Below are 24,501 nucleotides of genomic sequence, written 5' to 3' on the forward strand. Positions count from 1 at the left end.
AGTAAAAACATTCCCAGTGAAGAAAGATTTGTGCAAATGTCAGCTGTGAACAGAGGGTGTGAAATTGGGGCAAAGTGGTATGAGTTCATGTCCATCTCACTTCCCTGTGAAGTAAGGGCTGATTTAAACCCTTGTCATGCAGTAATTTATCTTCACAGTGGCTCTCCTTATTCGTATTTAAAATAAGCGGAAACACCATGCTGACGTTCAGCTCAGTCTTTTAGCGAGTGGTTTAGAGAAGTATGAGGCCCTTTCTGCTTTTATAAATCATCCCCATCATCTGTGCTAAAACTGCTTCTCCTGCTGCTCTCTTTCGATGCGGCTGGGGACGTGGAGGACAAGAGTGGGTCTGTTCCAAATGGAGACACCGTGTCATCCAGCAAAATTTCCTCTAGCCGTTGCTCTTCTTTTAAAGCTGCGCTGAAGGACAAATCCGTGAAGTGTGAAAGTGGATCAGAAAAGGCTGTAGATCCATCACAGACCTCAGAATTTTGTCCATGTGCCAGAGGCATTTGTTGAGAGTAGTCTACAGAGTTCTCCTCTGGATAAGACTGTTGCTTGATGACTTGTGCAGCTAAATCAACAGCGTTGAGTGAAGACATGACTGGAAGGCCATGTGCACGTGCCTGGATCTCTAGTTCCTAGCATATCAAACAACAAACAGTTAGAGACTGAGTTTAAAAGACAAAACAGAGACTTCAGAACTATCACAATAAGTATTCGGATCAGACATGCAAATTAATTATAGCTTTTGTCCAGTTGTGAGATGACATTTTAGAATACGAAATTGTTAATCTATGAAAATTTGCCACTGAAGTGTTTTGATTTCCCCTCCTGCCATTAAGCAACTGTCCTATGGGAACATAAGAGGCAAGAGACCCTCTCTAAAACCATTGCGTACTGAACCCGATTGAGGTGACAGGAAAACATTCCATCTTTCTAGTTTGCTGCCCACTGCTATCCAGAGAAGCAGAGAGTACTTTACTTGCTGATGCTTAAGATATACAGGTAGTGTTCAAAATGCTGTCTGTCCCTCTAGCTCATCTTCTTATGTGTCTATATTAAAATCTTGCATTTCAGGGCATGCAGGGCCATATTCTGCTGCTTCATGTCACAAGCAGATAATACATGGCATATTATACCCAAAGAACTGCAAGGTGTGAGATGGTTACAGAGGGAAAATGAAAATACCAAAGGGAATTCTGTGCCTGGTAGTGATGTTTGGCTGCAGTGATATACTTTTTTGCTTCCTTTTTTGTCTTTCTCTGGCTCTAATACATACACAAGGAAACTGTACAAATGCTTTATTAGCTTTGCGTGTATTCCTTTATGTAAGGTCTAATTATCAAAGGAATTTCCTAGAAATCTAAAAAAAATACCCTTTCCTCAATATACACAGCAATAAATAAGGAAATCCAATTCATTTTTAATAAATGTCATTTGGGGAAAAATTATACAGATTAATAAAATTTGATGAGGGATAAGTACTGAGAAAGCTTTGTAGTTCATGGTGACGCTCTTACACAAACCTGAATTCGGAGTAGAAGTCTTCTGTTAGCATGCTCTAATTTCTTCTGCCTGTGTTCTAATTCTCTGGCTCTCTGTTGTTCTTTTTGTAGCCACTTGATGTACTCCACTGATGCTTTTAAAATAGTTCCTTTGTTCCAGCGCATATCACTGCAGAATGTAGAGATAACCTTTTCACAATTGTGCATGTCAGCAGAATTCATAAGAACTTACAAAATCTTTTACATTAATATGAAATAATGATTTACATGACTATTATTCACTCTTAGATATTATTGCTTCTGAATGGAAATTTTAATAGAATAGTTAAGAAGCCCTTATATAGTAAAATTAATCCCAGAATGAAAATAAGTGTCAAAAGAAAGTAATAAAGTGACTTTTTGTGGGAGAGCTAAATGCAATATCATGATTCTACCATTACAGTTTTTATATTTTTAGTGAAAATTGCTTTTATTATTAACTCTAAGATTAAAATCTATGTTCAGTATTTCTGCATTAATGAACTAGGAAATATACATTACTGAGGACTTAAGCCTAAATTTTTAAAGATCATTTTGAATATACTACTCCTTTTACCTGACTTACTAATGAGGTTGCTTTTATGCATGTTGAGAAAAAAATGGTCTGAGCTGAATGCCACTCCTCACTGATGATAGACCAGACAAATCACACTTCGGTAACCATAATAGCTATGGAATGACAAAAATGCTGTTCAAAAATGTTGAAACAACGTAAACCAAGTTAAAATCCACAGCTACATGCAGACCCCCACCTCAACATTAAAAGCCTTGGGGGAAGAAAAGAAAAAAACCAAGTTCAAACCTGTCCGTCACTCAGGAAATCACAGTTTAACTTCCAGCTTATGAGCAGTCTTACTAACAACAATATATTTGTTCAAATACAACTGCTCAGGGACTTTCATGTACCCCTCTATCATTTTTCCATCTATTCCTCTATGTGAGGTCTTGGAATAAGAATCAAACCTGTTGAAAATGTTTTATTCCTGATAAATTTCAGTATTTTTTGATACAGGATGGGCCTACTGCATTAAATGCAGATGGAAGGGTTTATCCAAGCTATCTACTGCACTGCAAGAAGGCTTAGGCCGAGCAGAAGATTGGCAGAGGTTCTGGTCCTATAAAGCAACCTGAGGAGGAAAAAGCTAATTAAATCAGTAAGAATTTGAGCTTGGGAGTGACAAGGAACTACCTTAGTCTACTATTTTTTTTCAGTACCTGTTCCAAATACATATACCCTGGCATGTATAGTCAAAGAGAAATATAAATTACACTGTGGTCAATCATTGCTTCCTGTTATTTCTTGGTAACTTTAGTTATTGAGACTTGCTCCTAATCATGTGCTGATCTGTGGTGAGTAGAACTCTAAAACTGTGATCTGGAGTGGATCTGTCATAGAAATGCCTATGCTTTACTCTAAGCCTCTCAGGGGAAGGGCCTAAGGATCCTTCTACCCTTACCAGACAACTAAGTATCCTTAGAGACTGCCGCCAAGGCAATTGTCTTTCTACTGAATGCACAGGACAAAAGCCAACCAAGTAAAGGATCTGGAGACACAGGCCACCTGGCCTTTCCTGATGCACTGTACTAGGGCTAAAACCTTATGGAGCTGATAGCTTTAACGATACTCAGAAGAATATGCAAAATTGTTGGTGATAAAGCATCACAGAGTTTAACCACATTGTAGGATTTAGATAATTTGCTAGAGATTCAGGAGAACCACAGTTTTGATCAGAATTGGCTCGAGTTCACATCTCTTTCCTCTCTGGGTAAGGAACAAACGACAGCTCCAGCACACTGAGGCCTCTCCTCGTCTCGGTGCTGTGGTACAGGAATGCACAGATTTTGGGATTAGAAGGTGAGGAGGTCAGGAAGAAAATAATTATTGTCTCAGACCCTGCTGTCTACAAAGCTAAAACATCAGAGGCTGCTCAGCGAAGTGGGTATGTATTCTCATTTAGAGCACCCCTGGTCAAAAAAAATTATAAAGCAGAGGTGGGAGTGGGAGGGAGCCAAGAGCAGAACCTGTCTTCCTCATGACAGCTGAATCATCTCTTGGCAGCCCCTCTGCCTCCTCCTTCCTCTCCCTGTACTTCTTGCCCGGGTGGGAGGACAGAACATTCTCCTGGCAGCATCCCATGGATTCCCTCCTAGGAGAGTGCTTTCTCTTCACATGTGAGATACCCATGTTCAAACTGTAAAGGCTGAGGAAGTTTTTAGTACACGTGATGCTCATTTTCTGGACAAATCTTTCAGCTCCATGTGATGTAATCTTGTTTTCTTCCAACCTCTTCAGAAAGTTAGGTAAAATACTGATAACTCCCTATTTACACCTGAATTACAGCAGAACTTGAAAGCCAGCAAGGTGCCTGTCTGTCTACACCAGAGCACTCCTGAACAAATAGCAGCAGCTAAAATTAGGATGACAACAACATTTCAAACAGGAAATCTTGACTGCCATCCCAGATATGAGGTATAGGTGCTATATATTGCTTCAAATTACAGTAGGTTTTTGTTTAATTTCAAGTGGAACTGACTGATTTAGGACATTTTCATGGCAACTTTGAGAAGCGCTACAATAATAAGGAAACCTATAGCATAAACTCCAGAGAAACACAAACTGCCTAGGCAAGGAGGGTCAGCTCTTCCTGGAATGGAATTAAAACAAAGCTAAGACCATCAGTCCAGCATCAGAAATTAATCCATAGATGGCAAAGAGAAATAATTAAGGCATGCAACAGCAGGAGAAAATGTGCCTCTATCACATATTTGGCAAAAAAAGTAGTGATTTCATAAACAATTTCATGTCAGTTACAAAATGTTATGAATTCAAAATCAAATACCAACATAAATAGTTTTGGCTAATTTTTCTGATTGACATATGAATAAGCCACATATTCGTGACTGTATTTGGAATCCTTTAGTGATAAAATTCTTTCCAACAACCTTTGTGATATTATTTATTTTTAGTTCATGTGGCATTGATGTTTGAATTTTTACATATATGATAACAATATTTTTTTCTCATAGATTGAAATAACTCTTCACTGGAGGGCTAGTTCCTGGATTCAAAGTGCCAGGGAGGTGGATCTGGGCAGCTTCTGCATGAGATGCATGTGGATAGTTATCTCTTGTGGTAATATTTACCACATTTTAGAGGCAAAGCTATCATGGAGATCTAGAATGAAAATACTGTGGTTGCTGTTATCATTTAAGAGACTGTTATTTTGTGTGTGTGTATATCCCACACATCTTCTACATCTCTACTTGTATATACATATATGGGTTGGTGTTTTATTAAAAGAATATTGAAATTACATCTTCCAATGTCTGAAAGCAAGGCAACAAAGGGTCACCTGGTGACCTGAGAAGTCAATATGTTTTTCACTCCATGTCTCTCTGTTTATACCAGGAGCAAAAGAAAATACTGAAGATGTCTGTGCTGGTTCTGCATCGCAGACACTCTCCAGCTATTTTAGCCCAAAGCTTCATACAGCAGTCCAGGACAGTGCTATGGAGAAACAGAGGCTCTGTGCAGATGTGCAGGGTTGAAAGAGTAGCAATACTACTAGTGAGGATGGAGTTGCACCAGGGAGGTGTCTACATAGTGATTGTTTGCAATGCATCTAGCTCTGCTTAGCAGGTAAGCAAGCAGACTCATCTATGACTGGAGGAAAAAACCACCTCAACATTTGAAGATGGATGAAATCCAAGCACAGTAAGTGCCTAAGAAGAATTCAGAAATGTTCTGATTGGTTATTGCTTTTCTGTCATTTCTCTGAAAATGCTGAAGTCTAAAATGGGTGCAAATTAGGTTATCTGAAAAATTACAAAAGCAGCACTAGGAAATTGTGGGGTTTGCTTTTTAGAGACGTATATATTGTGTTTACTTGGTATATAAGATAGGTAAAATTTGAAATGACAAGGCCTACAAACCCATTTGAGAACCTCTAAAAACGAGCAGCCACCTGCAGTCTTTAGTCATTTTATTGATAACTGCTTTATACAATCAGACAAAACAGTTGCTTCTGTAACTGTTTCAAACCTACAAAGTAAGATATGGATCAATGAGTCCTTGGAGATGGCAGGAAGTCTTTTTTTAAAATTTACCCTTTCACTGTCTATTAATTCTTTTATTTTTATTTCCTCCTTATTCCTTGTTATTATTGTCTGTATGGATCTAAGGCTCCATCCTGTAAATACTGAAAGACGTGGGAAATGCTACACATGAATGAAGTCAGATGAGAGCACTAAGAAGCTTTGTGGGTCTGGTCATCAGCAAGGACTTCTGCCAAGGAGAATTGTGTCTTTGTCTCTGTGTGTGCATGTGGTACAATAATCTGAAATTTGAGGAAGCTGTGCAAGTGTTATTTAATTCGAGCAAGAGAAGTCTACCACACTTAGAAGGATTTGCAGGGAAAAGTAGCAAATAAGTAAAAACCACATTGTTTTATTAGTCTTTGAAGCCTAGGTCCTCCTAACTTTACCAGATGAATGTCACTACAAGTCTCAAATGCCCAGACCAAAACATGTGACTCTCACCTAGGAGAGTTTTCCATTTAGGAGAATAGAAACAGAGCCATGAGACCAGCTCATTTCCATTAAGGTAACTGTTGGAGTCAAAGGACCTTCACTAGTTTGCACAACTTGAACTCCTGTAGGAAGGACCAGAGGATCTGATCATCTAAGTTAAAAATAATAAAGGAAAACAAGAGTTTGAGAGGGTGATAGTCACAGGGTTTGCCAGCCACAGAGCAGTTACTAACAACAAATAGATTTGTGAAGTTGAAACTATGTTTGCAGACCATTTCTTTCCCTATTTCTGAGAAATTAGCTTTAAACTATGCTTGCTCAAAGAAACACTTTGAAGGACTTTGCACTTGTTTTGATGACCTGCACAATTACAAAGTGTATTCTCCTGAAAGGGGCAGCAAGTTTCCATTTTATAATAGCATGAGTGTACACAGGATTTTCCTTTACAAGGAACGCGGCCGTGCTGGCGGTTAGCGGGTCTGTCCACAGGCAACAGACAGGAGGTCAGGCACCGGCAGATGGGGGGAACAGAGAGACAGGGAGAGTGAGAGCAACCCACTACTTCTGCCCAGATCCTCAGTGGTTCTCTCAACACCCCAGTTCTGCAAAGCATCTAGAATTCTTAACAAAAGGATGTTATTATTTTTTTTCTTAGTTTTTCTGGCAATTCTTGGCTGGCTACCATAAAGCAGTTCCTGCGTAGGCACTTCCAGACTCTATCACAATATGAAGTCCCGTTTACCACCTAAAACTGAGTTCAGAAAGCCTGGGCACAAAGGTGCCATGAATGGAAAGGTAGATGCCTTTAAAGGAGAAGGTTATGAGTTTTTCAGCAAAGTATGACTGGATATTTTGGGCCCTTTTAAATTCTATTTTTGTACAACTGTGTAACTGTTTTGCATTTCTGAATCATCTACCGCTTGGATATCTAAGCATTGAAAACTAAACAAAAGAGTCAAAGTTCTTTGCAACTTATACTTATCTCCATTTTCTAATGCTGATGAAGTGAACTTAAAACATCCATTCATTTAAGCAATGTAATCCACACTTTTCATCATTAAATTAAAAAAAAAAAGTGAAAAGAATAGGGGTTTAAGCCAGTCAAAAGAAAGTCCCTGTGGAAGCTCTGCAGGAGCCAAACAAGTTCACTAGATAACTAACAAAACAAAAGTGAAATAAAACCCCCACACACCACTTCTAAGAAATATAAATCATAAAAGGTTTCCAAATAGCATCAAAAAATGTCCTTTTCTGTTCCTGAGTCTGAATGTAATCTTCTTGAAGCAAGCCATCTGGGACAGGCATGCTAACCACAATGGCTTAGTTATAGTACTATTTGCTCTTCAATGCAAAGGCTGATTTGCTTCACTGTCATTAGTCCTAGCATCAGTAAGGTTTCTCCTTTTTCAGCTAAGTTCCCACTATAAGAAGAATCTTCTAAAATCAATATGTGAGGTGAAAATGCTACCTGTGATAAAATGTTACAGATAAAGTATTGTAAGAGATGATACATCTCTTTCTTTCAAAGAAGAAGAGGGCAGATTGGGGGCACAGTAAGGTGTTATGAAGGAAAAAGCAAGAACTGGAAGAGAGGGTAAGGACACTGACTTATGATTTAGCAACACAGGACCATAGCAGAAAGAAATAATAATTTTGATCTGCCAGCCAACAAAACAACATGGTCAAATTAATGTATTTGCACCTACAAATATATATATATATATTTTTTTTTTAAAAAAGAGTTTGCACTTTGTTGGATTAATTTAGCCTGGCACCAAGTTGCAGAAAAGTTGTTATAATCTAGTTTTTAAAAAGCATCCTGCACCTTTTGATGCCTCATTTTTCTTAACACCAACTTGAAGGCTTTTAAATGGGCCTATTTTCAAAAGGAGTACTAATTATGAGCCTTTTGAAGACAGCAGCCCTCAGAAGGTGAGACACTTAAGTTCACCCCACATTTTTGTAAACATCAGCCACTTTGGGGCTGTCACACTGTTGAACTCAGCAATGGGTTTGCAGACTAAAACAAGAAAAGGCAATGTCTTCGGGATCTATACCTGAAACTGTTTCATCAAGCACCACCACCAATATCTGTGGGTAAAATCCATCATCCATTTACTGGAACAAAACTACAGGTCCAGAGCATTAATTTTAAGAAGAGCTTAAGTGATTGCTTTAGGTATTAATGTTTTGAATAAGTTCATAAACTAAACCTAAATTCAGACCAAAACACGTAACAGAAACACCTCTGCAGGCAATCAAAATTCGCAGCTGGAATTTGTACTTCATGCCCATTTCTAATTGCAGTATAACTTGCTTCCATTATTGCTTTATAGCTGCAAACCAACAGTGCCATCCACTGTTTTTCTGAGAAATCTTTCAATTATTTGCCCAAATGGTCTTGAGTACTGAAAGATGCACCGGCAAAATTAAAACTCTTCCATCAGTCTGTGTTTGCAACGGATCACACGTGGCCAAAACTTTGTTTAGATACTTAGAGCAGTTCTTATTTTAACTCAGCTATAATACCTAATTCTATATTAATAGCAAGAACATGCCTATTTGCCTAATCTTGGGTGGATGCTTTAGAAGGAGCAGATTTTTTGAATTCTCCAAAATGGATGTGGTATGTTAACTTTCTCTCTGGTGATTTCACTCCAAATTTTTTTATGCCAACCTTGTACTTATCTAAGTCTCACACAACTTTACATTGTTATAGAAATCCTTCATATAACTAAAATTTTCTTAGTGCTAAAGAAAACTCAAAAAAAGGCTGAAATATCAATAGATGTTTTCATTTGAAGTATCATGCAGGTCTGTATTGATATGCAAATGATAAAGACAAAAACTTATGATCAATTTTATGTGAGTCACAATCATGCTAGTGCACAGTCTTGAGGCTTCCCTGAGTGACACGAGAAATCTAAGGCTAAAGTTCAGCATTAAATATCACACTGAATTGTTATTGCTAATCCTGCAATAGGCTTTCCTACTGGGGAGGCTTTTTTCATATTGATGACAAATATAAGCTTTAAGGGAATGCAGGTATCATTTAAGCAATACACATTTTGTGGTACTGTGAGTATATGCATTAGTATAAAATGCTATTATTATAGCAATTATAGCAATTATTATTTTTATCCTTGCATTTCAGGACTGTTGTTTTCCCTGCATCAAGTGGATGACTTTAAAAAAAAAAGATCAGTCTACAGACACTTCAGCTGATTTTCTTTTTTTCTTTCTTTTTTGTTTTTTTTTTTTTTCTTTTGCTTAGGCAAAGGGCACAGTGACAACATGCATTTTGTTTTATCCCACTAGAGGGCCGATGGTAAGGGCTGAAAGCATCACTCCTTCCTTCTCCAGACACCACACAACTGCTCCCAGGGACAGAGAGCTGGACTTTCTGCACTTTGGCTTATCATCTTTTCCTCTTTATTTTTTGATTTATTTGATTGGATGTTTGGTTTTTTGCTTGTTTGTTTGTTTTTTGGTTTTTCAGTCTGGTGCAGCAGTCTCTCCTAAACACCCTGGAATGGCTTTAATTTTATTCATTTTATTGTCCTTTCACATAAATTTTCCCAACAAGCACCAAATCTGTCAAAGGTTTCCTACGTTAATAGTTTGACTTGAGCCAGTGACCCGGCATGGAAGATTTTGTATCCAATTATTCAATCCTATAGCCAGTATATGCAACTGCCTTTCCCCCCCACCCTGTATTTAAACTATAAACATTATTATAGGAAAGACTGTTGAACTCACGGATCATTAGACTTGGGGATGAGTGTGCCAAGCTCCTTGATTCGGTAATTAATATTATACCTTCTTCTTCTCTCAACTGTTAAAAAGAAACAATTACTATTTTTATGGTATTCTTAGAAAAATTCAACATAAAACACTTTAATTAGTTAAAAACAAGTCCCAGCATGGTCCCTTACCCATCTCTGACTTACTCTCAGGACAAACTCCACGACTGGTACCATCTCTGTATCTTACCCTACCTCCAGGTTTTCTTCTCACTTAAAATTAGACTCCCAGAGAATGAAATAGTGACACATTCTCTGAACATGGACTAACAGTACTTTTTTCCCTGATGTTTATGTATCATTTCTCCACCCTGCTCCCACACAAGAGTTTTCAGCTTAGTGAAGTTTTGCTGATGACATAACAGGGACACATGACAACTCATCCAGCATTTCATATTTGGGCAGAACTCCTATTACTGATCATGGCTAACAGCTTCTTTATCCCTTATCTACTGTTAGCAGCATTATGAACTGCAGAGAGGACATAACTGCAGCCATATCCCTGCACTGAAACTGAAAAAGGCTGTGTGCCAGGAACACTTCTCCCCCAGCACATTCCTTCAATGATGGACAGCACAAGCATGTTTGAAATAACTTTTAAAACACACAGAAAATGAAGAAAAACAACATTTAAACAACAACAGCAAAATCTGTGTTTGAATTTATGCTTCTCCTAAGACAAACTATCTCTGGTATCTTGGTTTATCTGCAGCTTAGAAAGCAAAAAAATAAAAAATAAGCCTCTTAAAATTAGTTCATTTTCTCTCTGCTCTCAGTCCACTTTATTAGCATTGGACTGGCATCCAGACTGGAGTGGGTGACAAAGGGCCTGTCATTTTTCTGTTTATCATATCACCGATTTAGAAAAAATTCTCCTCTGCCTCCTCAACAGGGTTTTTCCCAGCTAATTTTACATGCATAAACATCACGTTTTCTAATAGATAGGCCCAAATCAGGTATCTCATCGATTTTAAGGTTTTCTTGCAAATAACTGCAACATAGAAAATGTATATAGTGAGATTATAGCCCCATTCTGTTACTGCTAGCTGTCAGAGACCACCAGCTCTACTGGCATGAACTCACTCTTTTGTCCATTTATAGAATCAGATTCACACAATGGTTTGGGTTGGAAGGGACCTTAAAGGTCATCTAGTTCCAACCCCCTGCCATAAGCACTGACACCCTCCACTAGACCAGGTTGCCCAAATCCCCATCTAACCTAGCCTTGAGCGCTGCCAGGGAGGGGGCAGCCACAGCTTCTCTGGGCAACCTGTTCCAGTGCCTCACCACCCTCACAGGGAAGACTTTTTTCCTAATGTCTAATCTAAATCTACCCTCCTTCAGTTTGAAGCCATTGCCTCTCATACTATCAGTAACTGCCCCTGTAAACAATCCCTCTCCATCTTTCCCATAGGCCCATCCAGCTACTGGAATGCTGCTAAAAGGTCTCCCCAGAGCCTTCTCTTCTCCAGACTGAACAAGCCACACTCAGCCTGTCTTCATAGAAGAGGTGGTCTAGCTCTCTGGTCATCTTTGTGGCCTCCTCTGGACTCACTCCAGCAGGTCCATGTCTTTTCTATACTGGGGACCCTAGAGACAGGTACAGTACTCCAGGTGGGGTCTCATGAGAACAGAAGGGCAGAATCACCCTCCTCAGCCTGCTGATCACACTGCTTTTGATGTAGCCCAGGATGCGGTTGGCTTTCTGGGCTTCAAGTGAACATTGCTACTGCATGTTGATGTTTAGATCAGCCAACAGACCCCAGTCCTTCTCCTCAGGTCTGCTCTCAATCCGTTTCCAACAATAGGACAAGGGGCAACAGGTGCAAGCTGGAGCATAGGAAGTTCCATGCGAATATAAGAAGCAGCTTTTTCACTGTGAAGGTGACAGAGCCCTGGGACAGGCTGCCCAGAAAGGTTGTGAAGTCTCCTTCTCTGGAGATATTCAGAACCTGCCTGGATGTGTTCCTGTGTGGTTTAGTCTAGGTGATGCTGCTCTGGCAGGGGGGGTGGACTAGATGTTCTTTCAAGGTCCCTTCCAACTCCTAACATTCTGTGATTCTGTGTTTCTGTGATTCTCCACCCAGCCTGTAGTTGTGCTTGATAATTGCCTTGACCCATGTGCAGGACCTTAGACTCGGCCTTGTTGAACTTCATGCAGTTTGCATGGGTCCATCTCTCAAGCCTGTCAAAGTCCTTCTGGATGGCATCCCCTCCCTCCATCATGTCAACTGTACCACACAGCTTGGTGTTTCCAGCAAACTTGCTGAGGGTGCACTCTATCCCACTTTCCATGTTGCTGACAAAGTAGTTCTGGTCCCATTACCGCATTTTGAGCAATGTCACTCATCACTGGTTTCCACTTGGACATTGAATCATTGACACTGAGTACAACCATCCAGCCAATTCCTTATCCATCAAGTGGTCCAGCTGTCAAATCCATTGTATTCACTTGTATTTAGATACAAGGGTATCATGGGGGGCTGTGTCAAATGCCTTCCACAAGTGCAGGTAAATTAAGTCTGTCACTCCTCCCTTATCCACCAATGCTGAAACACCATCATAGAACACCACCAAATTTGTTAGGCATGATTTGCCCTTAGTGAAGTCTTGTTGGCTGTCACCAATCAGCTCCTTATTTTCCACATGCCTGAGGAGATTTCAGGAAGATCTGCTCAGTGATCTCACCAGGCACAGAGGTGAGACTGACTTGTCCACTTCTGTCACGTTGTACTTTGACTCAATCCAAACCTCTCTGGACTGACAAGACTCAATGAGGTCTATGCATTGAGCTGTTTCCCTTACCCCTTGCTTCTTGGAATACCTTACCTTAGGCTTGATATGTTAGTGCCACTGTACTCTGACAGACCAGACCTGACCCTGTAGGCTAGTCTAGAACATGGGAAGAATGGGTACATGACCTCCTCATCCATGTACAGAGATGTGCACTTAAAAGTTTGATGTCCAAGTTTGAATGTAAATACAAAAAGTGCGGTAGAGCTAAATTATAAGTGTGCTGACAAGGGAGGCCTGATGAGTCTCATAGGCTGACTTCAACCTTCCTACGCTCACAAAAACATACCATTTTCAATCTAGCCCCACCACACAGATAGCTTTTTGTTCTTTACTTCTTCCAATACATAAAGGTGGTTTTAATTCCTACCTGTGTGAGGTAGTCAGTTAATTCCTCCCTAGCCAATTCTGTCCAGCTCAGGGAACTCCCTAGGTGGCATTATTTACCCTGATGAAGTGCTCTGTCTTGGTGAGACATTATCTTGACTTGGTCACTCTAGAAACAAGAATTTCACTCAACAGAATAAAGCACCTCAGTTTCTGTAGCTGTGATGCATGTAGTCAGGGTACAGGGTTATAATCCTTCTGAGGGTACTGTTAAGTGCCCCTCCCCTGCATCCTACTGGCATCAATGTGCTGGATCTTGTAGGAGACCACAGTGTAGGGAAGCACAGACTAAGCAATTTAAAAGTTGTATTTCAGTTATGTTCTCAAAATAATGGGAGCAAAAAAAAGAGTTTAAAAATGTGCTTTAACTGTATGGTCATATGTTGTAATAGCTATTGTGTAATTCATATTTACAGTGTGGCAAAGCTCTGCAAGAGGCTCTTCAAAAAGCAGGCAAATAAACATTGACTATAAGACAAGGCAAAAAAACAATTCTTTACCAGTGGACAGTCATGATATTCTTTTTCTTTCTATTTTTATTTTTTTTATTCCCAAAAATAAACTAATGAATTAAGAGAAACATTTTGAAGCTTGGAAAAATGTTTCCATAAGTCTTCCCTGATATATGTCCGTTGCAGTTCCAATGGTATCCTGAGTTATCAATGATATTTCAAGTACTAATTTATACCAAAGCTAAACAAGAAAATTAATTTTCAGATTACATGGACAGGAGGACCATATAGTACACAAACATTACACCCTTCTTTCCTTGAATAAAAGCCAACAACAATGCCCCCCCTCTCCCCCCCAGTCTTTCAAAAGTAATATATTTTCTAGTTCTTCCTTAGTTGCAGTAGGTACAAGAGCATTTCTGAAAAATTCAACCCGAAACACGAATGTTTGTAACATTCTGATCAGGTTTAAAAATACGGATTTTTTCAGACCATCTCTTAAAAAATGGTACTCATAAAAGAGTAAATCAGACTAAAAAAATGCTTTTCTGTGTATTGCATTAATATGTCCAGGCCACCACATAGCAGGTCTATCTCCAGAGAGACTTTGAGCTCTGAAGTATACAGTTGGAGCCAAAACAGAAGGGAAGCTGCATGTCTGTGTGCCATCCTCCTGGCATACAGCCTTCAGCTCAGTTGGTGATGAATTCTCAAGACAAATCTGTGCTTAAGGAAGGATGGTCTCAGGGACAAATTAAACAATGAAGGCAAGAGTAAGACTTGGCATCCCTAATGTACACATGTGCCTGTCTTTCCCTTTGTAGTTCTAGATAATTCTTATCCACCACTTTTCCTAGTCCAGCAAAAACTCCCCATATAGTGGCTACTAAGCAATTAGCAATTTAGTTTAAATTCATAGTACCAAAGAATATCTCAAGTTGCGTGCAACATATAAGGATCAGAGAGTTCAACTCCAAGACTATTTCTGCTGGAAAAAAGTGGAAAGGAGAACCAGAAAATGTAATTGTTTTATTCAGCATTTTCTAAAATGAATCCTCCATGGTTTTTGTTTCAAAACAGTATTTGGGGGGGGGGGGGGGGGGGGGGGGGGTGTGAAATTTATTGCAATCTTCTTTCCTCAATATTTTTTTCTATTCTGGATAAACAAATATGTTGTTTGTTTTTAGAAGATAAAGAGAGGTGATTCTGCCCCTCTGCTCTGGTGAGACCTCACCTTGAATACTGTGTCTGGCTTTGGAGACCTCAACACAAGAAGGGCATGAACCTGTTGGACTGAGTCCAGAGGAGGGCCACACAAATGATCAAAGGGCTGGAGCACCTCTCCTGTGAAAACAGGCTGAGAGCCTCGGGGTTGTTCATCTTGGAGAAGAGAAGGCTCCAGGGGGACCTTATATATGCCTTCCAGTACCTGAAAGGTGCCTATAAGAAAGCTGAGGAAGAACTGTTCATGAGGGCATGTAGCAATAGAATGAGAAGTAATGTTTTTTAACTAGAAAAGGAGAGATTTAGGCTGGCTATCAGGAAAAAGTTTTCCAATATGAGGGTGGTGGATCACTGGAACAGGTTGCCCAGAGATGTGATGGAGGCCCCACCCCTGGAGATGTTCAAGGTCAGGCTTGATGGGGCTCTGAGGAACCTGATCTAGTGCAGATGTCCCTGCTTACTGCAGGGAGGTTGGAATAGATGACCTTTAATGGTCCCTTCCGACCTTACACATTCTAAGATTCTATTATTTTGACGCTGAACTATGAATTTCACTATGTTCTATGGCTACATTACAGAAGACCATTCCTCTAGCTCTGAAATGCCTAACATCTCCACGTGGCTGCACTGTTCTCCAAAAAGGCGAGAGAAGTGTATCCCGGCCCACAGAAGTTAGGGGGCTTGTATATCAAGCAGAGTCACAGCACTGTGAGTCTCATCCAGCCCTACCCTGATCTCGTCTTGTGATACACACTCTTTACAATTTTAAGTGCTTAACTAGCATTTAGAAGTTGTCTGATGTTCTGTATATTTTGTTGTCCTTGGTGCTTCAGTAAGTAAGGTGTGAAGACTCTGGATTTTCATTGTTGGGTTTTTTCATCACCTGCCTCCTTTCTTGTCTGTTTTGCACTGTAATTCTTAGAGACAACATCAAGTGTGCAGGATACGTGTGCAATGGTAGACTAAAACCATAGTTACAGGAGATGATAGGGAAAGAAATTCATTATGATATGCTAAGTGTTTTGAAAGACAAAAGTCAAAGACAGAAAATAATTTCAGGGAAGAAAGCTGTGTGATTGGCTGTGTTAGCAGACTGAGTTCAATTTGATTACCCTGGTAAGATGCTGATCTAGAAGAGCAGAGACATGGTAGCTAATGTATATTATTTCTGCATTCCCCATACATTCCATTTAATGAGATTGAAGATGAACATATACTTACTGAGATTGTGGTTATCCTTTTTTTGTCTCTCCTTTGCCATTGCTCGTGTATCTGCTTCTGACAGAAAGTAACATTTATTAAAACAGCTCTTAAGTTGCAATTCCAGTACTTCCTTCACCTTTTCAAAATGGCCCCTTGTCACAAAACGCAGCCTTCTAGTCTTTTTACTTCATTACTCCTTTTATTATTAAACAAGATCATAAGCAAATCTATATTCTACTAGTACTAAATTTTTTATCAAGTCTGGCAGGTTGCTTAAGGTTTTTTTTATTGCACATTTTTTATTTAAGAATATAGAAATGCTATGGAAGGTTATTTTTCTCCAATTTGCTGCATTTTACATCAGGATAAAACTTAAAATACACCGATGTGAGTATGGATTTGTATATCCCATAATGCAAGAGTTAATCAGATTTGTGAGATATTGAACAAACTCACTGTTTCCTCTGAGTGACACTAATAAACTGTACATGGTTGTTAGCATTCTCTGGATTAATTGAATGTAACTTTTAAAGTTGTTAATCTACTAATATAGATTTACCTTGAATAGCTTTATTGTAAGGTTTTAAAAGAACCATTTGTTCTACTCTGGAACAAATTTAATGGATGATAATTTATTTATACAGTTGATCAGGAGCCAAAACGTGGAAGAATCTACCATGTTTCCTAAAATAATTAGGCTTATTAGTAGCATGATGTTCATAAAAAAACAGTGGGCAAACATGTTTTCTGAATTCATAAGTAAGAGAACAGAAAGAAAACGTTTCTCCTTGGTCTTTGTTCTTTTCCTTAAATGAAACTACAAACCGCAAAATTCTCGGGAATTTAATTACAAACATCGGTTCATGGGTAAGATTTATTCAAATTTTAAGAGAAACACCATTACTTTTGAAACTATAAACTACTAAAATCTCAGAGTCCTTTTACCTGTGAGTTCCCTTTTTACTGGTAGATTAGCTGGGCAAGAAGCATTTGTGAGACCCATATTAGCTGGTGCCATTCCCTGGTCACTGTTATATATATCCAAAATGCTGCTAGATAGCTTGAGGGGTAAGGGGAAGAAAGAAGAATAAAAAAATAAATATTAAAATAACTTAAAGATTTAAAACCTTTTAAAAAAAACCCAAACAATCCAACCCATAATTCAAAGAGCAAACTGCTTTGACTATGTCAGGCATCCTTTAGAAGGAGGTGTGTGTCTGTGTCTAAAGGGAAAGGCTGCCATTGTGTAGTATTAGGTAAAACTGAAAGTGAAGGCTCACAGTCTGCCAATGTTCCACCAGCAGCTTTCTAGGTGCCATCTGTGTGGGTTTCAGATGCAGAGCAACGTCAGGATATGGCCCTCAGTGCCTGGTTTGAAATTAGTTCTGCACAGAGTTTTCCAGTAGCAGGATTGCCACATCTGCACTTCAGACATGAATTAACTTGAGAACGAAAATAACCTTGCTGGTTTTGACCTACTATCCAGTGTTTTTTTCAACCACGTCACTAAACTCTGATTTGGTACTTCATACTGTGCCTGGTTTAGCAGTATAAAGAATAAGTGACCCAGTTAGATGCAGTAGTTAAAATTAGCGTGGACAGAACATCAAAGAACATGCTTTAAGGAAAGAAACTCTGCTGTTGTCAGGATAGACTGGATAACCTAGTGGTTTTCACATGTATAACATATATGATCATGTACACCATTACTTCTACCTTACAAAATGTAGTTCTTTTTAAAAAGAACCCATAGAATGTACTTAAAGAGAAATAAGGTTAAAGTATGTTTGTATGGATTCCAGATAATTACCCAAATATTACTTTTACTTGAATAATTTTACGTATCTGAAATAGCTGTAAAATATGTAAACGTTTAGCAAGGAACAGTTCAGGTTTTGCTCAGTTTCTATGACCACATAATCAACCTTTCAGCATTGATCATTACCTTATATATTTCTATATGATAAGGTAAAAACATCTGTACAAAAGAGTCCAAGTCCAGATCCATAAAAATACTGTATTCTAAGGCAATAAAAACTTTTTGGGTTTTTTATAATGCATTCAAAGTTTGTGCAGATCATATTTTATTTCTTTCAGGGCTCAGACATTGAGTTTGGGTCCACTTGGCCAAGAAACCAAAATTTAGAAAAAATGGATGAAAAAAGTGAGGAAAATTATAAGTAAAGCTACTGACTTGAAACAGAAAACCACAAAATGAAATGTAGAGTTATTTAAAATAATTTATTTTCATAGGTAAGAAAACATGTTTTTACACATCTGCATCAATGGATGCTGAAACACCCTGGAAATTTTCGGTCAGGTCACCAAGAGACCAACCACAGATGTGCTGGGAAACAGCTTTCTTTAGACTTCGATAACTTCTCTTCTTAGAGAGACTGTGAGCTTCACCACAAGTTATTCTGAATGAGAACACTTTCTCAATGACTTACTCAGTGGGATATTGTTCCATGGCAGTCTTTGCTATGTTTATATATTAAATCCGAAACTGTAAACAAGTTTTATTTTTAAATAAATAAATAAATAGTAAATTTACCAAATTAGCTAATAACTGTTCTAAATTATCTGAGAACTTACTTTGTGTCAAATACTCCTAGCTGTATAACCCACAATGAAACGAAGCAATCATGTTTCTTTTTTGAGTACACATAAACAACGTGCTCATTTTTGAAGTAGTTTGTAGAGTTTTATTACTTAGGAGAACTGATAATTCTTAAATACCATTAGAAAGTACACCGCCAAGTCAGTTTGGAAAATCTGCTTACATATTTGATCTCTCAATGAAAATGCTTTTTTTAAAGAATGTTTGGAATTCAGTTGAGTATTACTCAAGAACAAGCTATGTTTAATATGCAGGATTTGGATGCTAAGCGCATTCACACTTTAAGCACCTTTGTTTCATTCCTGAGTGGTAAACTGACAAGTATTACAGAATTCACTGCAGCTTTCACCTTGCATTTTCTTTGTTCCTGGGATTGTATAACTATATTACACGAGTGAACTCATATTAGCTCTAGACACATATTTAATCACTTCCTACATTCATGTAAATGAATTTGGCTTATTGAAATGATACAAAAATAGAATTTTCATATTTAGTGCTGATATAAAAAGTTAAGAGTCAGTGTGACTCCTACGCTTATTCCAGTGGCCTTTAGATAAGGCTGTTAGGTTGTTTAGGCTACTGTTTTTATGATGTGCTAGGAAATATTAATCAGTCAAAATAATATAATCTAATAAACAATTTAACAAATAAAAATGCTTATCTAGCATGTTTTACATATTTCACACAGCTGTGTGTGCCTTCAATAACTTGCAAGAAACTATTGGTAATCTTTTTCATTTGTAGGTTTATCAACACCATTCATGAAAAGATCAGATTTTTAAGCCACTTTTTGACACAAGTGCATGAGATGATACATTAGCGATCACTTCTAAATTTCAAGCAGTAATTCATCTTTATCCTTGAAATACATCTAAAGTTCTATAGTCTGTTTACAAATGTGTGACTTCAAATGACAAGACACAAAATCCAAGGGGAAAGGTCATGAATGGCCAATTTAGTTCGTAGTGAAAAAATATCAACACACCTGAAAGTTCAGAAGTGTGTGTGTGTGTATTCAAGAGGGTAAGTAAGCTCAACTTAAGCCCAAAAGAAGGCATTTCAGCTGAATTTTATTATGGAGTTGATGAAGGTATTTCCATCTAACTCAGTTGCCACTGTCTGGAGTGATACAAGTTCATATGGGTCCTTCCATCAGCGGAACTGCTTGGTCAGTGTCATCACACACAGCCAGGGCTGCAAACAAGCATCTGTACATGGTCTATGTCTGGCAGCACTAATGCTTCCACTGAGCGGTGGAAGGCATGAAATATTTCCCCAAATGTCCCATATCATCTTTGTTTCAAACAGATGGTCTCCAGCTTTTTTCCCCCTTATCTTTTGGCAATTTTTATCAGTCATTAGGAAAGCAGAGTCATAACTCCATGTGGAGATGATAAAAATGAAACCCAAACCCGAGTTATTCATCTACTGATGGCTACAATCCTATAACCTTACTAATTAGAATGATTCACATATGTGTTAATCACTAAGAGTGTCAAAACCAGCGCTCTGCCATGCCGTTAAAGAGAAAATTTGATTTAATGTTAACTGTCCTAAATTATTCTCCAGAACTTGGACATCAGAGAATAACCCTATTCAACAGCACTGTCACAGAGAGCCTACAAAATTCTCATTCTTTTACTTATCTGAAAGCACTAATTTCGGGGCTGTGTAATCCATCTTTCTGATGGAAACAGTCACGGGTGTGATGATATACCACTTTAAATAATCCACAGGTAGCGTACTCTTGGGGGACAGTGAATGGTAGGTTCAACCCTTCTTAAATCTGTCATCCTCTCAATGTACTGAAGGACTGGACAACTGAATAAACAGTTTACTCCTCTGGCCGTGAAATGGACACACAGAAAAAAGGTTCTTTGCTTCATACCTACACTCCTTCCAGACATAGGTTTGCTGTCTCTCTTCAGCATTTGTCTGGGGGATTCTGGTCAGTGCCAAAGCACTTGTGCCAATCTCACTATCAGCTGCCTCTTTCTTCCTGTGTATTTAGTATAAATCTCAGTTGCATGGAATGGCCACCTCAATGGTAAGTGGCTTCTCTGTGGATAGAGCCACCAGTGATCTGCCCTCGGCGCTGCCTTCGTTCTCAGCCAGCACAGTGTTTTCACACTTAGAGTAGGGCCAAGTGGGTATAAAGCACCACTAAATTAGACTACCTCTGACAGTCTCTGTGTTCCCACAGAAAAGGTGACACATGGAAAAATCTGCTATGAATTAGTGTGTGAGGAATAACTCTCAATGTCAGGATTCAGGATCAGGAGAAGAAATAGGAGGTGATTAATCTGACCTGTCCTGGACACTTTGAGTGAACTAAAACACCTCTGTTTCTCGTTATTGACTCAAAAGAAAGCCTGGGGTGACTGTTGCAGGTTTTCCACATGTACCTTCCTTCATGAAACTCCACTGTTCTCCTAATGTGAAAATTTAAAAAAACCCTTTTATTTTAAAAATCACACACAAGAAAAATCAAAGCAAACCAGACCAGATGTTTCTTGAGAAATGTTCACAATTCTGATTATTGGGGAGGTTTAAAAATACAAAGTAAAAAATATTTTGTTCAAACTCTACCTGAATTTGATGTCAAGCATGGAAATTAATAAGGAATTTCCTTGCTAATGTTGCAGAGCATTGAGAACAATCTTTAAAATAAAAATTTAGATCTAACAAAGGGATATTTTTTTGTCTGTTAATGGATGAAGGTCATTTAGAAATTCAGATGTCTGCAAAATAACTGATTTTTAAACTTCAAAATTAAAATATATGTTACAATATGTTATAAATATTGTGTACCAAAATATATCTAGTTCTTTGGATATGCATTAAAACTCAGTACACCAAAATGTGATTAATTTCTTACAATGACATGTAAGCAGGGAAGTTTTTACAGTACTGAGGCTTCAAATATATTCCTGTTCTACAAGATAAATATACACATTGACATAATCTTACAAAAATCCAATACAACCTTCCTAAAAGTAAAAATAAGTAAATTGCAATTGTAATATTATGTGACATAATTATACAATGATGATCTTACAATTAAATAGCAGTGTCAAACCTGATGAATCCCAAAGCTTTTTAAAACTCCAGCTGATTATACTGCATCAAAAACACGTTCTTCCTTTCAGTTTAGAGATGAAGAAACACAGATATTTGGGTATGAAAATTCATTAAATCCTAGTAAATTATCTATTTATCCTGCAGGTATGATGAGTTATATTGGTTCACAACTGAGTTGTTCTGAGGACTCCGGGCAAGTCACATCATTTCCACCCTTTCCATTAATGATAGACATATTTATGTACGAGTGTCTGAGAATATACATGCAAGAGGCTTGTAAGGGGTGACCCCACGCATACTAGAACTAGCACATGTAATTAGCCATTTTTCCTGCTTCTAAAACGCAGCCAACTTTGGACAAAAGATTAACAACCTTTAACACAGTGAATGGTTAAGTGGGAATAACCAGTGACAATGTGGTACAGGAAGGGAATAATACTATATCTAATTAAAACTGCAAGCAGAATTAAAGAAAGCAGACTGTAATTAACAAAGTTAGCATTTGGCAAGGACACTGGGGTTAACATCCTTGCTTTTGTGTGAAGTGTCATGGGATCTTCAGTGCCTGTGTGCAAAGACTGGAACATGAGAATTCCCACTCACGGGGCTCAGTCCTGAAAGATGCTCAGTTTTCAAGCTTAGGCCAATTATAAAAGCAAACTTCAGCCAAAGTACCTGAGCGAGTGCCTGGCTTGGGCTCAACAGCACCTTGCAAGAGCCCATGACCTTTTGCTTGCTGGCAGTGCCCAAGGCGAGTGCTCTAACGGCCTCATCCAGAGGAGCTTATCGTATCCAATACTTGGGTCTGAACTGCTATGCAGTATAGCAAATATTAATGGTTTGTCACCTGCGTGGATGTTTAGCAATGATCACAACATAGAGTCTCTAATAACAAGATATGCTCTTTTTAAAAGGAAAACATTGCTAAGCTAGGAAAAGTATTGCCTCATTAAGGGAAATAATGTGTTATTCGAAACCCCATAGCATGGTAGGTATAGGTAAATATTATGTCATTTCACTGAAGGCTTAAACCAAATAGCATTTCCTTATCTTCCATGAATGAAAGAGAAAGATTCTTAATATGATAATAATAGATATGGATACGGGCTGTCTGTGCTTGTTCACCTGTGGTCCCTAGATAGCTCTATGCCACTATGGTGTTCACTTACACGATCACATTTTCCCATGTTGGCTAATCTTTGCATGATGCATTTGTCTTACAGTAACATTCAGTCTGTAAGGATCATGGCCCTATCACAGGTAGTGTTTTCTTAATTTAAAAATTCTGCTGAATGTAGTCATGCCCAGTCTGGACTAGAAAACTTTTCCTGGATATTGATTTCTTTTAAGATATCATCACATAATCCATTTCATAAACCAAGAATCATAGAACCACAGAATGCATTCAGTTACAGATGACCTTCAAGATCATCGAGACCAACCATCAATGCTCTGTCTAAAATCATTTAGGTTTCACATCTATGCTATTTTTATTTGTAGTATTTTCCAAAAGTGGAATGATCCCAAATAATTGTTATAAAGCTTTCTTTTTATTTCCATTCCTAGACAAATTTTACATTGGTTTTGTTTTCCTTTAACTTGTACAGTTCATTGTTTAACATTCACATGTGATTATTGTGAGTGACCAAAGCTCCTGTAAGCCTCTGCTTTTCTAAGCTGAACAGGCTGTGCTCCTCTAGCCAAACTTTCCATGCTATGGTATGTCCTAACAGGCCTCTACCTTTACTGCATGTAATTAGTTTTTCTTAAGGGTGAATACCTTATTTGTCCACACCATTCTACAAGTTTTTTTACCCTTAGAATTCCACAGTGGGTATTTTATTGTCTCTCTTGGAAATCTCTCTTGTGATGGATCCTAAGAACATATTTGTCTCCTTTTTGCAGTCCCATCATTTTGATTGCTTGTAGTCATCCACGGAGCAACTAATGTAACCAGATCTTTCTCTGTCATCTCCAGTTAATGAGCTCTCAGCTTACTGCAGACATCCCTGTTATTAGTATTTAAATGAATGACCTTGCACTCAGTACTATTACATTCCTTCCATTTATACCATTCTGTCATCACAGCCATATAATTCCTCCTCTATGATATCCTCATCCTCCTTTGTATTGGCAATACTTTCTACTTTTCCTACCTCGGTAAATTTCATCAGCATAAACGTATTTTTTGTACCGAGGTCACTAATGAAAATATTAAATAAACCAAGGCTCAGGATTGATTCTTGAAGCACTTCATTAATATATGCTCTTATAACAAAATCATTGTCATCTCTTTAGCTCACCCCTTATCCTGAAAATAATCCTGTTCAGTTACTTTCTGTAGAATCATAGAATCACAGAATGGTTTGGGCTGGAATGGACCTCAAAGGTCATCTAGTTCCAACCCCCTGCCATGGTCAATGACATCCTTCACTAGACCAGGTTGCCCAACGCCCCACACAAACTGGCCTTGAACACTTGAATAATAACACTTAAATAATCTGTATTGCATTTTACTAATACGCATTCGCTAAAGGCATCTAAAGTCAACAAACCCTGGATTTGCAGCACTAGCTAGAAAGACTAATTCCAGTAGCAAACAGCTCCCATCCATCCAGAAGGTTGTCACTAATCATGGGTATGAAAATTCATTAAGACCCAGTAAATTATCTATTTATCCTTCAGGTATGATGAGCTATATTGGTGGAGACTATGCACACTTTTAAAGAGAAGACGATTTACATGTTCTAGTTACCTAAAATGGCTAAAACCTAGAATAGCAAAAGTTTTTCAAAATAGCCACCTGGACTGTCATGATAGGTCAAAACAATTCATCAGATAGCCTGCTTTCCCTTGAG

General features: G+C 38.3%; 1 protein-coding gene across 1 annotated transcript in view; it reads right to left on the reverse strand.

The window, feature by feature from the left end:
- Positions 1-260: 260 nt before the first annotated feature.
- The window catches only part of TFEC (transcription factor EC), a gene marked incomplete at both ends in the record, with an annotated part of 72,702 nt that continues 48,461 nt past the window's right edge, over positions 261-24,501 (reverse strand). Inside the window, 5 exon segments of the mRNA XM_084279373.1 lie at positions 261-641; positions 1,530-1,677; positions 9,837-9,912; positions 15,958-16,014; positions 16,885-16,999. Coding sequence (XP_084135499.1) covers positions 261-641; positions 1,530-1,677; positions 9,837-9,912; positions 15,958-16,014; positions 16,885-16,999 — 777 coding nt within the window.

The sequence above is a fragment of the Gallinula chloropus genome, assembly GCF_964237585.1.
Source record: "Gallinula chloropus genome assembly, chromosome: 1".
Lineage (NCBI taxonomy): Eukaryota > Metazoa > Chordata > Aves > Gruiformes > Rallidae > Gallinula > Gallinula chloropus.